This window comes from Bos indicus x Bos taurus, chromosome 2 (assembly GCF_003369695.1).
Source record: "Bos indicus x Bos taurus breed Angus x Brahman F1 hybrid chromosome 2, Bos_hybrid_MaternalHap_v2.0, whole genome shotgun sequence".
NCBI classification, from domain to species: Eukaryota; Metazoa; Chordata; class Mammalia; order Artiodactyla; family Bovidae; genus Bos; species Bos indicus x Bos taurus.
The window spans coordinates 97,690,825-97,706,308 of record NC_040077.1 but is presented as its reverse complement, the minus strand read 5'-3'; the positions used below and the strand labels follow the sequence as shown (position 1 = coordinate 97,706,308).

Genomic DNA, 15,484 nt, shown 5'->3' with positions numbered 1-15,484 from the left:
TTAAACATGTATTTTTTGAACATCAAGTTAATTTTTCTTCTGTCCTTAGTTGTTTAATTTATAAGGCATATCCTGCCTTATTTGAAAGGAATTGAAGGATACACATTGAACTTTTTAAGTGTGTCAGATAAGAAACATGATAGCTGAGAAATAAATAGATTTTCAAGATAGATGTATACTTTGGAAGAATATGTTATTTCCTCAAAAATACAGACCTGGCTACTTATGCATTCATATCCTGATTAGCTGTGCACATATAACCAACAGAACACTTTTGAGCCATTCCTTCAACTCTGGATTGATCCACCACCTTAAAAGCTGACAGACTTGAAATCTGAGGCTTGCAATACCTGCAGTTGATTAGGAGGCCTCCTCACCTCAAAGTAGGCATCTTATGGATTTTGTTGAACATCCTATCCAATCTCTTTAAAATGAGGATAAGGGCCGGCCTCACTGCCTCAGCGCTCCAGTCGGTGATGGGGAGCATCTCCATGATGTAGCGTCGAAGCCCACGGCTCTCCATGGTCTGGGTGTCGTATGGTGCCAGCTTCAGAAGGGAGTGTGCGATTTCTGCCAACCTTTAAATAAGAATAAGCTTAGAATGCCACCAACCATGGGAATTTTCCTCACACAGCATCATGATAATCACCCTCCTTCCAATACACTGACTCCCTGAGCTACAAACATTCTAGCACATTTTCTTATACTATGTAAATAAACATTAAAAAAAAATCTGGACAAAATTAGACCCATATATGTCTCTGAAGCCTTTCCTATTTGTCAGTTCCCCCTCTTCGACTCTTTTTTGGACATTCAGTAATTTATTTGTGGGAGAAATTAGCTTTTTGTCCTGTAGCATTTCCCACATATTGGATTTTCCTGACTGAGTCTCCATGGTGTCATTTAATTGATCCTACTTCGCCTGTATTTAATTCAATTGCTGGTTATATCCAGGAGCTAGATCAGATTAGACCTTGACTTCCTGGTATGTTGCCTTCACAGGCAATGTGTACTTTCATCGGGAGGCACGTGATTCCTAGTTGTCACTCGATGATGTCAGCGGGCATCAGTGATCACTGCACAGATTCATTAACTCATCAGAAGTAGTACAATGGTAGTACTGTATCATTCTCTTATTCATATATTAACTATAACATGTTAATAAGAAGCTTCCTTTTTAAAAATTTTATTTAATTGGAGGATAATAACTTTAACAATACTGCGATGGTTTTTTGCCACACATCAATATGAATCAGCCATGGGTATACATGTGTCCCCCTCATCTTGAACCCCCCCCCACCTCCCTCCCCATCCCATCCCTCTGGGTTGTCCCAGAGCACCAGCTTTGGGTATTCCTGCTTCATGCATCGAACTTGCACTGGTCATCTATTTTACATATGATTACTCCAAGAGAGACAGGATAAATGCTTAAAAGATCTATAGTTTAACAATGCCCTAGGTGATTCTGATAGGCACTCTGGTATAGGAATCAGAGCTAAGCCCTTGCCTTCAAAACATGGAGTGCTCCACAATTGTATCCATTTGACTAGTGCCAGGGATGGAGGATTTATCACTGTTCCAAAAGGCAGCTCATTCCATCTTTGGAGGTCCATACTGTGAAAAGGTCTCCTCATATTAGGTTCTCAAATTCTCTCAAATTTTTCCTATGAGGCCTCATCTGGAAGCATGAATTCAGTCTAACCATACATCCATGGTAACACTATCATTCCCACTCATCCTCTCTCCAGACTGAATGTACACATTGCTTTCTGGGAATTGTGTGTGAGTGTGAGTGTTTTAAAGAAATTATCTTCAACAGCCTTCACATTCTTTTGTTGATCTCCTTCTCAAAGATGTGTCATGCAGAAAATAATTCTTTACTTTCCAGGTTGTTAAACAGGTAAGCTGGAATTAAGATTGCCGGGAGAAATATCAATAACCTCAGATACACAGATGACACCACCCTTATGGCAGAAAGTGAAGAGGAACTGAAGAGCCTCTTGATGAAAGTGAAAAAGGAGAGTGAAAATGTTGGCTTAAAGCTCAACATTCAGAAAACTAAGATCATGGCATCCGGTCCCATCACTTCATGGGAAATAAATGGGGAAACAGTGGAAACAGTGTCAGACTTTATTTTGGGGGGCTCCAAAATCACTGCAGATGGTGATTTCAGCCATGAAATGAAAAGACGCTTACTCCTTGGAAGGAAAGTTATGACCAACCTAGATAGCATATTGAAAAGCAGAGACATTACTTTGCCAACAAAGGTCCATCTAGTCAACGCTATGGTTTTTCCAGTGGTCATGTATGCACGTGAGAGTTGGACTGTGAAGAAGGCTGAGTGCCGAAGAATTGATGCTTTTGAACTGTGGTGTTGGAGAAGACTCTTGAGAGTCCCTTGGACTGCAAGAAGATCCAACCAGTCCATTCTGAAGGAGATCAGCCCTGGGATTTCTTTGGAAGGAATAATGCTAAAGCTGAAACTCCAGTACTTTGGCCACCTCATGCGAAGAGTTGACTCATTGGAAAAGACTCTGATGCTGGGAGGGATCTGATGCTGGGGGCAGGAGGAGAAGGGAACAACAGAGGATGAGATGGCTGGATTGCATCACTGACTCAATGGACGTGAGTTTGAGTGAACTCTGGGAGTTGGTGAAGGACAGGGAGGCCTGGCGTGCTTCAATTCATGGGGTCGAAAAGAGTCGGACACGACTGAGCAACTGAGCTGAACTGAACTGAAGGGTATATCAATATAAATGCATTTCCTTTCCCTTATTATTTTGTGTATTTTGTTTGCTCAGTCATGTCCAACTCTTTGTGACCCCATGAGCTGTAGCCCACGGGATCCTATGTCCATGGGGATTTCCCAGGTAAGAATACTTGAGCGAATTGCCATTCCCTTCTCCAAGGGGTTGTCCCAACCCAGGGGCTGAACCCAGGCCTCCCGCATTGGCAGGTGGATTCTTGACCATCTGAGCCACCTGGGAAGCATTATTTTGTATGCAAACTTAAGAAATGCAGGAGAAAATACTGGTCTATTCCAAACTTGAACACAATGCTTAGAGTTGAATTTGAGTCATTTAATAGGTTATTTACTAAATTTCTCTCATCCCTGTTCAGTTTAGTTCCTCAGTCATGTATAACTGTTTGTGACCCCATGGACCGCAGCATACCAGGCCTCCCTGTCCATCACCAACTCCCGGAGCTTACTCAAACTCATGTCCATAGAGTCGGTGATGCCATCCAACCATCTCATCCTCTGTTGTCCCCTTCTCCTCCTGCCTTTAATCTTTCCCAGCATCAGAGTCTTTTCCAAGGAGTCAGTTCTTCAAATCAGATGGCTAAAGTACTGGAGTTTCAGCTTCAGCATCAGCCCTTCCAATGAACATTCAGGACTGATTTCCTTTAGGATTGACTGGTTGGATCTCCTTGTAGTCCAAGGGATTCTCAAGAGTCTTCTCCAACACCACAGTTCAAAAGCATCAATTCTTCCGCACTCAGCTTCCTTTATGGTCCAACTCTCACACCCATACGTGACTATTGGAAAAAACCATAGCTTTGACTAGACAGACCTTTGTTAGCAAAGTAATGTCTCTGCTTTTTAATATGCTGTCTAGGTTGGTCATAGCTTTTCTTCCAAGGAGAAAGCGTCTTTTAATTTCATGGCTGCAGTCACCGTCTGCAGTGATTCTGGAGCCCCCCAGAAATGCTCATCCCTGGGCATGTTGCAACATGAATATGTTTCAGCATAAAACAAAAATTTCCTTTAATACAGGCTTTGCTGTACTATTGCACGAATAATCTTGAGAACCTAAGATAGAGAAGGAGGGGGAGAAAGGGCAAGTTGGAGAGAGGAGGCAGGGGAGGGGAGGAAGGAGAGAGAGAGAGAGGAAAAATGCATTTGCAGAGCTTACTGTTCTCTGTTCCACTTGCTTAAGTAGCTTTGGTCTGGGAAAATGAGGCAATAAATTCCCTTGGGGTAGAAACTCTCCAATCAAGAATGTTTTTCTTGAGAGCCTTGCAATCAATCATATATTCTGCAAACGCAGGAGTACAGATCGTCTCAACACTCCTCTTGACTCTGATTCAAATCAAGTACTTCTTGCAAATATATCCTCTTTTATATCATCCCATTCCTTTTTTTCTTTAAATCAACCCTCTCTCCTTGGTTGATACTATCCATTCTTATGAATTTATGTACTACCTATATGTCCCCAATTCTAGAACTTATATATTGAGCTCTGACTTACACATATATCCAAATGTATACAAAAGAAGACCTTCGTTATATCCTTTGCTTGGTATAAGGTCAAAGCATATGGAACTATCACTACTTAGTAAACTCTGGCCAGAGAACAAGGAAGTTTGTTGAAAGTTTGTTATGAGATATTGCATGAATAGAGGGCATTTAGTCTAAATATTCCCTGCTAGAAAAGTTTTGCTTACATTTCTCTAGATTCAGGCCATGAAATAATGGTGCCCTAGAATGACCTTACACTGGCTCCACACAGTTGACTCTTGCTGAATTGCATTATGACATTATGTAACTTTCAGCACTGATAGGGATCCAGTCCCAGGAAAATGGTCCTTTATCTACCATGGGATGTTGCTGAGGATGGTGTCTGTCACACTCATCTTTCCTTTTAACATACATCAACCAAGAGATACTTCTTGTTCTTCATATTTAAAAAGGTGATGTTTTACCAAGAAACTGGTTGTTTTTATCTTATTGAAACTATGATTTTACGATTGGTCTTGTCTCCCTATTGATAGCACAGAGTCAAATTTATAGTTCATGAGTAGCATCTAATATGGAGAAGGCAATGGCACCCCACTCCAGTACCCTTGCCTGGAAAATACCATGGACGGAGGAGCCTGGTAGGCTGCAGTCCATGGGGTCGCTAAGAGTCAGACACGACTGAGTGACTTCACTTTCACTTTTCACTTTCATGCATTGGAGAAGGAAATGGCAACCTGCTCTGGTGTTCTTGCCTGGAAAATCCCAGGGACGGTGGAGCCTGATGGGCTGCCATCTATGGGGTCGCACAGAGTTGGACACAACTGAAGTGACTTAGCAGCAGCAGCAGCAGCATCTAATATTATAAAATCATAGATTTCCCATGTTAAAAAAATTATTTCCCTGCTAATTTTTCACATAGCTCTGACTCTCTAATTTGTAAATTGTATTCTTTTGTATCATACGATTTTCTAAGTTGCCTCAAGTACTTGGTACAATAATAAACTAAATGCTCACATGTGCTAGACAGTATTTGCAACACGGCATTCTATATTCTTATGTGTGTCTCAGTATTGGACTGTGATCCTGTTAAGACAAGGGGTTTATTTTACATCCCCAGTGTCTAGGATAGTGTTTGGATCCTTCTCATTAGCATTGGTATCTATTGATCAGTCTGTGCCAGGCATGGAGCTAACAGTTTGCCTTTCTAGAGCTCATTTAATCTTTAACAGGGTTTGACCTCTAGAGGGAGCTCCAGGCCTCTCTGACTCATGAGCTCCCCTCCCTCCAAATGCCTTAAGGAATGCAGATACAGACCCTCAAGTCACAGGACAGTTACTAATTCATTGTTATGACTCTCTATCCAACTTGGTCTCTCTCCTCTCTTTCTTCATTCACTCTCCTGTCTTTTAGGAATCTTTTCTCACAAAATGTCTGTTGGTAGTAGCGTGTCTCTGACTCTGGAAACGTGACGTGGAATAACTTAGGACAGCTAGCCACGATCACTTCATGGCACATAGATGGGGAAAAAGTAAAAACAGTGACAGATTTTATTTTCTTGGGCTCCAAAATCACTGTGGACGGTGACTGTAGCCACAATAGTAAAAGATGCTTACTCCTTGGAAGAAAAGCTATGATAAAGGTAGACAGCATATTAAAAAGCAGAGATATCACTTTGCTGACAAAGGTCCATATAGTCAAAGCTATGGTTTTTCCAGCAGTCATGTGTAGATGTGAGAATTGGACCATTAAGAAAGCTGAGTGCCAAAAAATTTATGATTTTGAATTGTGGTGCTGGAAAAGACTCTTGAAAGACTCTTGGACAGCAAGGAGATCAAACCAGTCAATCTTAAAGGAAATCAACCCTGGTTATTCACTGGAAGGACTGTTGCTGAAACCCCAATACTTTGGCCACCTAATGAGAAGAGCTGACTTATTGGAAAAGACTCTGATGCTAGGGAAAATTGAAGGCAGGAGGAGAAAAGGATGATAGAGGATGAGAGATGGCATCACCGATTCAATGGACATGAGTTTGAGCAAACTCTGGGAGATAGTGAAGGACAGGGAAGACTGGGTGCTGCAGTCCACAGGGTCACAAAGAGTTGGAAATGACTCAGTGACTGAACAACAAGCCATGATCAGTAGGAAAGGAGGGGAGAGAGCGTGACTGAAGCACTGAGTTACTATGGCAACAGGAGCTTAACACTTCAAACTTCCCTCCCCTTTCCCGGTGTTGGAGCTGAAATTCTCAGTGTAAAATAAGTTCTTCCCATCACAGCGCAGTGGGGAGTGTGAACACATGTGATGCTATGGAGTTCTGGGTGTGCGCCAACAACTCAGAGAGTGTGAAATCAGTCTGGAGGAGAAAGAGCCTGTGTTCTTCATACATTTCTCACTTTCCCTCACTTAGTACTTTATAAACTTTTCAAGGGATAATTTTAGGGGGGAAAATGAGGCAATAATCAGGAAATTGGTGTGTTTTGCCAAATTGCAATGTTATTTCTGAAAGGCTAGAACCTAAGCCTACCTTTAGCTTTATAGATCTACTAAAATCTTCAAGGGAATATTCAGTTACCCATGGAATTTTCCTTTCCAGGAATTTTTATAATTCTTTACAAACTGTTATAAATCAAAATAGAAGATCCCCTGGAATCATGTTTCTTTGAAGAACCTGAAAATACAGACACAGGCTTTATAGTCTGAGTAACAAGTAAAATGACATTTCCCTAGGAAAAAGGATGGAGAAGGCAATGGCACCCCACTCCAGTACTCCTGCCTGGAAAATCCCATGGACGGAGGAGCCTGGTAGGCTGCAGTCCATGGGGTCGCTGAGGGTTGGACACAACTGAGTGACTTCACTTTCACTTTTCACTTTCATGCATTGGAGAAGGAAATGGCAACCCACTCCAGTGTTCTTGCCTGGAGAATCCCAGGGACGGGGGAGCTTGGTGGGCTGCCGTCTGTGGGGTCGCACAGAGTTGGACACGACTGAAGTGACTTAGCAGCAGCAGGAAGAAGGAAATATGAGTGCACAGAGATGTAATTCTGGGGTCTCTCTCTGATACTCCAGGAGTACAAATTTTTATATGATGACTGGCCTCAGCTAGTGCAGAATTTTTACCAGGACATTTTTGAAATACTGGAAGGCTATCATGCACAATGTGTATAAAAGGAATCTCAGACTAAACCAAAGTGTGCTTCTAAATTAAAACTGCCCCTTCCCTGTAGGCGCATCACTGAGTCCTCAGATATTTTTGGAGCAGAGCAAGTCCTGGAGCAGAAAGCAGCTGTGCACTTTTCATGCAATATAAGAGGCAGGAGACACTGGATTCTTATGAAAAATTAGAATTGGGGCAGTAAAGAGTACTTGGAGGAATGTTACTTCCATAAGAACTCAGGTGACACAAGTTCCTTTCATTCTCTTATTGAGGAGCAAATATTGACTGAGCTTTTCTGACTTTAAGAATATCTCCCCCTGTCCATGCCAAGATCCTTTACCATGGATTTGACATCCATTTTCCCAGAGGGCTCATCTGTCATGTATCCAAACCACAGGAGACCAATCAATTTCAACCAGTTACAAGTTTTGACCCTGCCCCATCTCAACCACCCTGCACACCGCCCCCACCCCTCACCTGCCCTGGCTGTGTGCACATGCTGTGGAGAGAAAAGGAGGATGGTACCTCATGTGAGACTTCACATCCAGCAGCTCCAAGGCAGTGACTCGTGGCTCGCCGGCCAGGTTTTGCAAGATCTTCAGCCTGGGCCCACAGTGCTTGTAGAACTCTGTGCAGATGTTCAGCAGAGACTCCCGAGGCCGCCTGAACTCCTCCCGAGCGATCCGCTCATCCAGCTCCTCCCTGGGAAGGCCCTGCCCTTCCTCCAGTAAGTGCAGGTTTTCTCTGGGGAAATTATAAAATTATTATTAAAAAGTATGGCAATAAAAATTATTAACTGGGGGTCTGGAAAGGTGTGTGTAGTGGGCAGCTGTGAAAGAAGGGTATCATGTTGAAGAAAAACATGATGTGGTCCCCAAACTTTTTGGCACCAGGATCCGGTTTCATGGAAGGCAATTTTTCCACAGACAGGGTGGGAAGGGAATGGTTTGGGTATGATTCAGGCACACTGCATTTATTCTGCACTTTATTTCTATTATTATTACATCAGCTTCACCTCAGATCATCAGGCATTAGATCCCAGAGTTGGGGACCCTTGCCTTATATTATACCCAAGTTAATGAAGCAGCAGGGCAGGGCCAAGGAGAAACACATTGGAAAAATAAAGAAAGTCCATCATTCTAGAAGAGACTATCACCCCAAACTGTAGTGACTTTACATTAGTCACTTCCTGAGGATTTATGCAGAATTAGGATGCCAAGCGTGAATGAAATGAAACCTGATGGAACCATAACCCAGCTTACAAGGCAAATCATCACAAGATGATAGAATTATTAAATAGCACAAAATTAGAGTTATCTTCCTAGAGGGCTGGGATGGAGTGAGAGGTGGGAGGTAGGCTCAAGAGGGAGGGGACATACGTACACCTATGGCTGATTCATGTTGAAGTATGGCAGAAACCAACACAATAATTAATATTCTCCAATTAAAATAAATTTTAAAAAGAGTAAAAATGAAATAAAAAATAAATTAAATTTAGAAAGGAAAAATATATAGGCAATTCTACCCCCCAAAGTATGTTTTAATTCATGATTTTAAAAAGTGTATTACTTAATGTGGCTCATGGTTAAAAAAGTTTAAAACTCACTACCCTGAAGTGTTGTGAGGCTTTCCTTGATTTAATTGGGCAATCTAGGATGAAAGATATGCTTTAATGGGTTGTGAATTTTACTTTTATCATGTAGGAAAAGATTTTAAAAAGACATAATAACTATTAAGCAAATGAGAAAGAACTTCCCTCTCAAAAGAAAGAAGTGTGAACAAAGGCCATGCCCTGGAGAAGCCAGAGGCCATTTGGAGAAGACAGTCAAATAATAAGTAATTGCCCAGTGGGATCTAGCCATTACATGGTTGCTTATAATTGCAAACTATTGGAAACAGCTTAAATAGCCCACAAGTAGAGGCTTGACTAACAAATTAGAGTGTATATTTATAATCAGACATATCCAACCATTACACATGAAGGTAAGGCTCTACATTTACTGGCTTGAAAGATGGGTGTGACATAGTGTTGAATAAAACAAGGCAGGTTTCAAAAAGAGTACAGTAGAAGACAATCTATTCACATATAATTATGTGATTATGTATGTTTGTGTAAAAATAAACAATTGGTAGATGCTTTCCAAAATATTAAAGGTGTTTATCTTTTTTTTTTAAAAGTTAGGTTGTCTTTCTGTACCTGATGAAGTGCAGTTTGGTGCCTTGTTCCTGGTACCTGAGAGTCAGAAAAACAGTCTGAGTCACTATCGGAGCAAGAACAGGGGCCCTGTGGTGGGTCCTCTTAAAGACTTTTCCTCATGAGAAGCCTTTGAAGCTACACGTTTTGGTAAGCTCACCACGACACATGTACTAATTCTAAAGTATAAAATCCTGATCTGTCATTCAGCTATCACAGATACTGCAATAATAGCTGCCAGGAAAGCTGTTCCATTGCCAGATAATTTGTAGAAAGACAAATATTGTAAAAACACACCCAAACTCACAGAATGCGGTCTCATGAGGGAAATTTTTGAACTTTAAAGGTAAGGTGAATCTATTTACAATTTTAACATCATGTGCTATATCTTAGGGGACTAGAGGGAAAATTATGGCTGACTTCTTTTCGGTTCTAGAGACTTCTCCTTTTATGAGTGATTGGCAATAGGACTTTAGAAGCCCTCTTTCTCTGTGTACCTTGCATCTAACCTAGTTGAACATAGCTCAGTATGCTTAGAGAAATCCCTGTGCTTAGTCGCTCAGTCGTGTCTGACTCTTTGCAACCCCATAGACTGTAGCCTGCCAGGCTCCTCTGTCCATGGGGATTCTCCAGGCAAGGATACTGGAGTGGGTCGATACTGGAGTAATGAGTAAAACTCATTACTCGAAACCCAAAGAATCATTTTTAGTTAATGTGAGACACTGAGACCCAATTCAACACTAGTTTGAAATCTATTTCATTTTTAGCCTAAATATATGATGAGCAGGGAATTTACATAAATAATGATCCACACTTTAAAATGTGCTTCAGAGAGACTAGAAAATTATTTCATTTTTCCTTATGATTATTGTGCTAACTATTCCACACTGGGAAAAGAGAACTTTCTCTCAAGCTGATTTTAGATTTGCCCTGTCTTAAATTCTTCCTTGAAGGAAGAAGCTAATTGAACATTTCTTTCTGTCTCAGGGTATTTAGAGGTTAACCTATGCAGAATGAAGCAGGTAAAGTATTAACTAGTCCAGCCAGTATCTTGAGTTACACTAAAACAAGGAAGATGATTAAGTCAACAACCATGAAAGCATCATGTAGGGACCTAAGTCAAAGTTTGGATGAAAGGTCTGCTGAAAATCTGTCCACATGAAAGAAAGTTGACTCTGCACAACTGCCCTGGAATGAGCAACCACCTCTTGGTTATTATTGTTTCATCTGTGTCCAACAAAAAGGCAAATGAAACAGCAGTGGAATCCTTCAAAGACCACCCAGGAGGCAGAGAACATCTTGCATGTTCACACAAACAAAGGAACGCCATTTTTTAAAGATGTCTTATTTCTCTTCATTTATGAAGGTGACACTTTTTAAAAATGGCCTCAGTATTTTCACGGAACTCTAAACTCTCACCTTCTTTTCTTTGGAGAATGTCTCCCTCAGTATTGACTAGTTTCAGGATTCTTTTCATTCCCAGTGGCTGAGATTCAGGTTGTATGAAACTGAGACCACAGAAGCATAGGGCCAGGGAATTACCTGGTATTCACCCCAGAGGACATGGTGTGGTTGGCTGTGGTGGCCCCTTTATGACCTTGGTCACACCTGCTCATCTGGGGGGCCGTCATGGGCCTGCAACAATGACAGTAACAAACAACACAAGTGGAGACACTTATGAAATCCTCAGGTTATTGCAGCTCATACAAGTTTTAAGTCAGTGTTAGAGTCTTAGAAAGACTTTGGGCTTTTCTGTCACACTCGGGTACTGTCTTTGTTCTGGGAGGCACTTAAATGGGAATACCGATTCCCAAAGGTCTATCAGTGAGATTTAAGGTCTTTTGTTTCTTGGTCCTGAGTAATGAACTAGGACTCCAAGCCAGACATTTATGAAATCAGACTTCTAAGTCTGTTTTGATAAAGTGAAAGTTAAGAATTCACTTTTCAAATCTACAGGTACCAGGAAGTTAGCCATTCTAGACAGTAAGGAAAAAAAAAAAAAGGATGCACGTATCATTTAGGCTACCTACTCCATAATCAACCACTTGATTTTTCTGCAAAACTATCAGAGAAGGAAAGAACCTTTCTAGTGAAAATTACACCTAAGACTACCCAGGGACATGAGTAAATGAATATCTATTTAAGTCAGTAATTTTGATGCTAAGAAATAGATAAGAATCATCTCATTTTACATCTTCTCTGAGTATTACGTTAACTGCCTTTGTGTCATTTGTGACATGGAAGGGAAGATAAGGCTTTTTAAAGCAATTGCTTATATGAACTATTTAAGGTTTGCTTTTATTATGCTCAATTTCTATATCCTGGTTGTGGTTGGCGACTGAACCTTTAATGATAACACCAGACTGTCTCTTTCTGTGCCCTTGCTATAGTGGGCAGAATTTAAAGCTGGCCCCAAGACTTTCGTCCTGCCCTGGTGTTACTCTCATGGTTATCATATGGCAAGAGGGGGATGATCTGTGTAGACCTAATCTTACTGTGCATGCTTAGTCGTGTCCAACTCTTTACAACCCCATGGACTATAGCCCACCAAGCTCCTCTGTCCATGGGATCCTCCAGGCAAAAATACTAGTGTGGGTTGCCATGTTCTCCTCCAAGGGATCTTCCTAACTCAGGAACTGAACCTGTGTTTCCCGTGTCTCCAGCATGGCAGGCAGATTTGTTACACTGAGTCACATGCCAGTACTTAAAAGGCAGAAATTTTTCTCTTGCTAGGGGCAGAGATATTTGAAGCCTAAGAAGGACTCAAGGGCATCATTGTCAGCTGGAGGATTGGAGGTTCTAGGTGAGAAGGGAAATCAGTGTCTTCTAAGCAGAGAGTGGCCCCTGGCTGAAGTCAGAAAGGAAAACGGACCTCCAACCCAAAGCTGCCTGGTGCTGGATTCTGCCAAAAACCTTAATGAGCTTAGAAATGGATTTTCCCCCAGAACCTTCCAATAAGAGGTCAGACTAACTGACATCTTGATTTTGGCCTTGGGAGACCCTAAGCAGAATAATCAGTTGAGCTTGCCCCAGGTTTCTGACCTAGAGAACCATGCCATGTGATATTATCTGTCTTAAGCCTCTGAGTTCGTGGTAACATGCTTTGCAACAATGGAAAACTAACACTGATACACTTGTAATACACTTGTTTATGTGTTACTATCTATAGAACTGCTGTTTTTTTCATGAGCTATATAAATTAAGACTGTGAAAGTGAAATGGTATCCTTCTTATTAAATATTTGCTTTCTGTAAAAACAATGAGGCCAGTTTAGTTGTGAATAATTATAACCAACCAGTGAGGCTAGTCGTCCACTCCATCAAAAGAATATTAAGTACACTGGAATATTTAAGACCATGGAATTTTAAATATCAGACCTCCATCCATAATTCTTTGTGGAATTTTGGTTAAGTCAATTTTGGATAAGTTAATCGACTTATCCTTATAAAAAGGAATAGAAAACATCATTGGGTATTATGAAGAGCAAGAATCAAGTGGCACTTGGGGAAATTGACTGCTCTTTCCTCTAGTCTCAGGAAGGTGCTCATGACATACCCAGGTAGGTGCAGAAGGAAGAGTGTAAGTCATGTATTTTTCCTTGGGATGTTCTTTCTCCTTGGACTTTCAAAAAACCATCATCAAAGCACTGGGGACCGTTTCTCATGGGATGAGGCAATTTGTCACGCAATGAGGCAATGAGGTCCCTGTTTCATAGCTTCCCATTTCCTCAGTTTAGATACATGTGGGCATTTCAACAGATAGTCTACCCAAAACTTTGGGCTATGTTCTTCTCTAGGCTGGCAATGTAGTGCAAGATTGGGAACTAAATATGGATTGAACTTAATGAAAGACAACCTCACGCCCCCTCTCACTTGCTGTTGGAAGTGACTGAGAGATTTCAGCGAGTCCTCCCACTGACTGAGTGAGATGGGGCTGAAGAAGTTGGTACCTTTGATGAGAGTAAACCACAGAATTTTAGGCTAATGATATGGTTAAATGGGATGGAGGAACAAAGACACCAATGCAGAAAGAAGGCTTCCCCATCTCCACCCCTGGGGAGGAACACCTCCTTCCAGCTAATTGTAGATGAAAATGGAAAAGGAAAGCCAGTCACTGTGTAGTTTTCTGCATCTACCATTCCGACTCACCTTATCTTTTGTACACAGACATCCCTCCTCCCCTACTACCCCAAACTCCACCCAGGCCTCATCAGCCCAGCCCTTCCCTGGGCCCCAGATCACCCAGTTCTTCTGTTTCTGCACCCAAGAATCTTTTGACAGGACTAAATTCTTGGAACTCTGCTTAGGGTGAACCCTGGTGTCAACTGACCTTTCCATTCCCAAATCCCTCAGTCCCCTCTCTCAGCACTAATGAGTCTTGTCCAATGGAGAATCTACCAACTGAAGCATTAGAATAAAATTTTGTAGTTTATGTCTGTTATGTAGCTTCTGACATTATAGGAAGAAAACCCCAACTCTTTACAAATAGGAAAATAATATAAACACTTAGTTGAAATTGGTGACATTTCATGTTGCATAAAATAAGAGCTAATAAAAATGTGGATCATATTTTCATTCACTAAATTAGCCCTTTTATGAAAGATTTGTTTACTACTGGGTTAAAACTGCCAGAGAAGCTCAGCAAGCTATGTGCAAATGTATGTTTAGCAATAACAATACTACTACTAATTATTATTATCATTATTGTTATTATTCACAGTACTTAGCACTATTTATCCAAACAACTCAGGGAACGTTTGCAGTTTTAGCCATAAAGGGCTGAGTTTGGGTACATGCTCAGTCGCTAAGTTGTGTCTGACTCTTTGCGACCCTGTGGACTGTAGCCCACCAGGCTCCTCTTTCCAAGGAATTTCCCAGGTAAGAATACTGGAGTGGGTTGCCATTTCCTCCTCCAGGGGATCCTCCCAACCCAGGGATCGAACCCAAGTCTCCTGTTTGTCAGGCAGATTCTTTACCATTGAGCCACCTGGGAAACTCCCAAGTTTGAGTAAAAACTGGGATTTAGAGATTTTAGCCATCACTTTTTTTTTTCTTCCTCTTTGTGGTGGATACATGTTGTTTATGGCTGTGGACATTTCTGCCAATGGGATTACCTGGTGAGGACCTCCACACTGTACAAAAGGGCCTGCAGGGAGGTTGCAAGAGCAGCCATGGCGGCAATCTCCTCTCGGGCAGCAGGTACCGTCTCCACCTGTGATGTCTGCCTCTTCAGCTTTTGTAGGTAACATGGCACTAAAGCTTCCAAGACCATCAGCATCTGAAGACTTCAATCAACAGAAAGAAAACCAAATCACGTTTTACATCCTATTTAATATTTTGGAGCATAGAGAAATGAGAAGCCTCTGCTGCTGCTGCTGCTGCTGCTGCTGCTGCTGCTAAGTCACTTCAGTCGTGTCCGACTCTGTGCGACCCCATAGACTGCAGCCCATCAGGCTCCCCCGTCCCTGGAATTTTCCAGGCAAGACACTGGAGTGGGTTGCCATTTCCTTCTCCAATGCATGAAAGTGAAAAGTGAAAGTGAAGTTGCTTGGTCGTGTCCGACTCTTAGCGACCCCATGGACTGCAGCCTACCAGGCTCCTCCACCCATGGGATTCTCCAGGCAAGAGTACTGGAGCGGGGTGCCATTGCCTTCTCCAGAGAAGCCTCTAGAGAGATGAAAAAATCTGAGTCCCCTTCCCACTCCACCCATGTCAAGAGTAATTAAAGCTATTGGAAATATTGATTAACACCAATTAATGAAATAATTAAGCACCCAATGGGTTTCCCAGGTGGCACTAGTGGTAAAGAATCCACCTGCCAATGCAGAAGACATAAGAGACATAGGTTCAATCCCTGGGTTGGGAAGATCCCCTGGAGTAGGAAATGGCAACCCAC

The 15,484-nt window shown here is 41.8% G+C and overlaps 1 protein-coding gene across 14 annotated transcripts in view; it reads right to left on the bottom strand.

Moving 5' to 3' along the window:
- Positions 1 to 15,484, bottom strand: part of UNC80 (unc-80 homolog, NALCN channel complex subunit) — a 230,194-nt gene that overhangs the window by 32,549 nt on the left and 182,161 nt on the right. For 12 of the 14 annotated variants that reach the window (XM_027566280.1, XM_027566179.1, XM_027566188.1 and 9 more), the window contains 5 exons: positions 14,703 to 14,873; positions 11,132 to 11,224; positions 9,593 to 9,628; positions 7,921 to 8,139; positions 378 to 578 (listed from right to left, as the gene is read on the bottom strand). In XM_027566280.1, the coding sequence (XP_027422081.1) occupies positions 378 to 578; positions 7,921 to 8,139; positions 9,593 to 9,628; positions 11,132 to 11,224; positions 14,703 to 14,873 (720 nt within the window). The remainder of the gene's footprint in view (positions 1 to 377; positions 579 to 7,920; positions 8,140 to 9,592; positions 9,629 to 11,131; positions 11,225 to 14,702; positions 14,874 to 15,484) is intronic. The other 2 variants (XM_027566218.1, XM_027566245.1) reach the window with 2 other exon arrangements.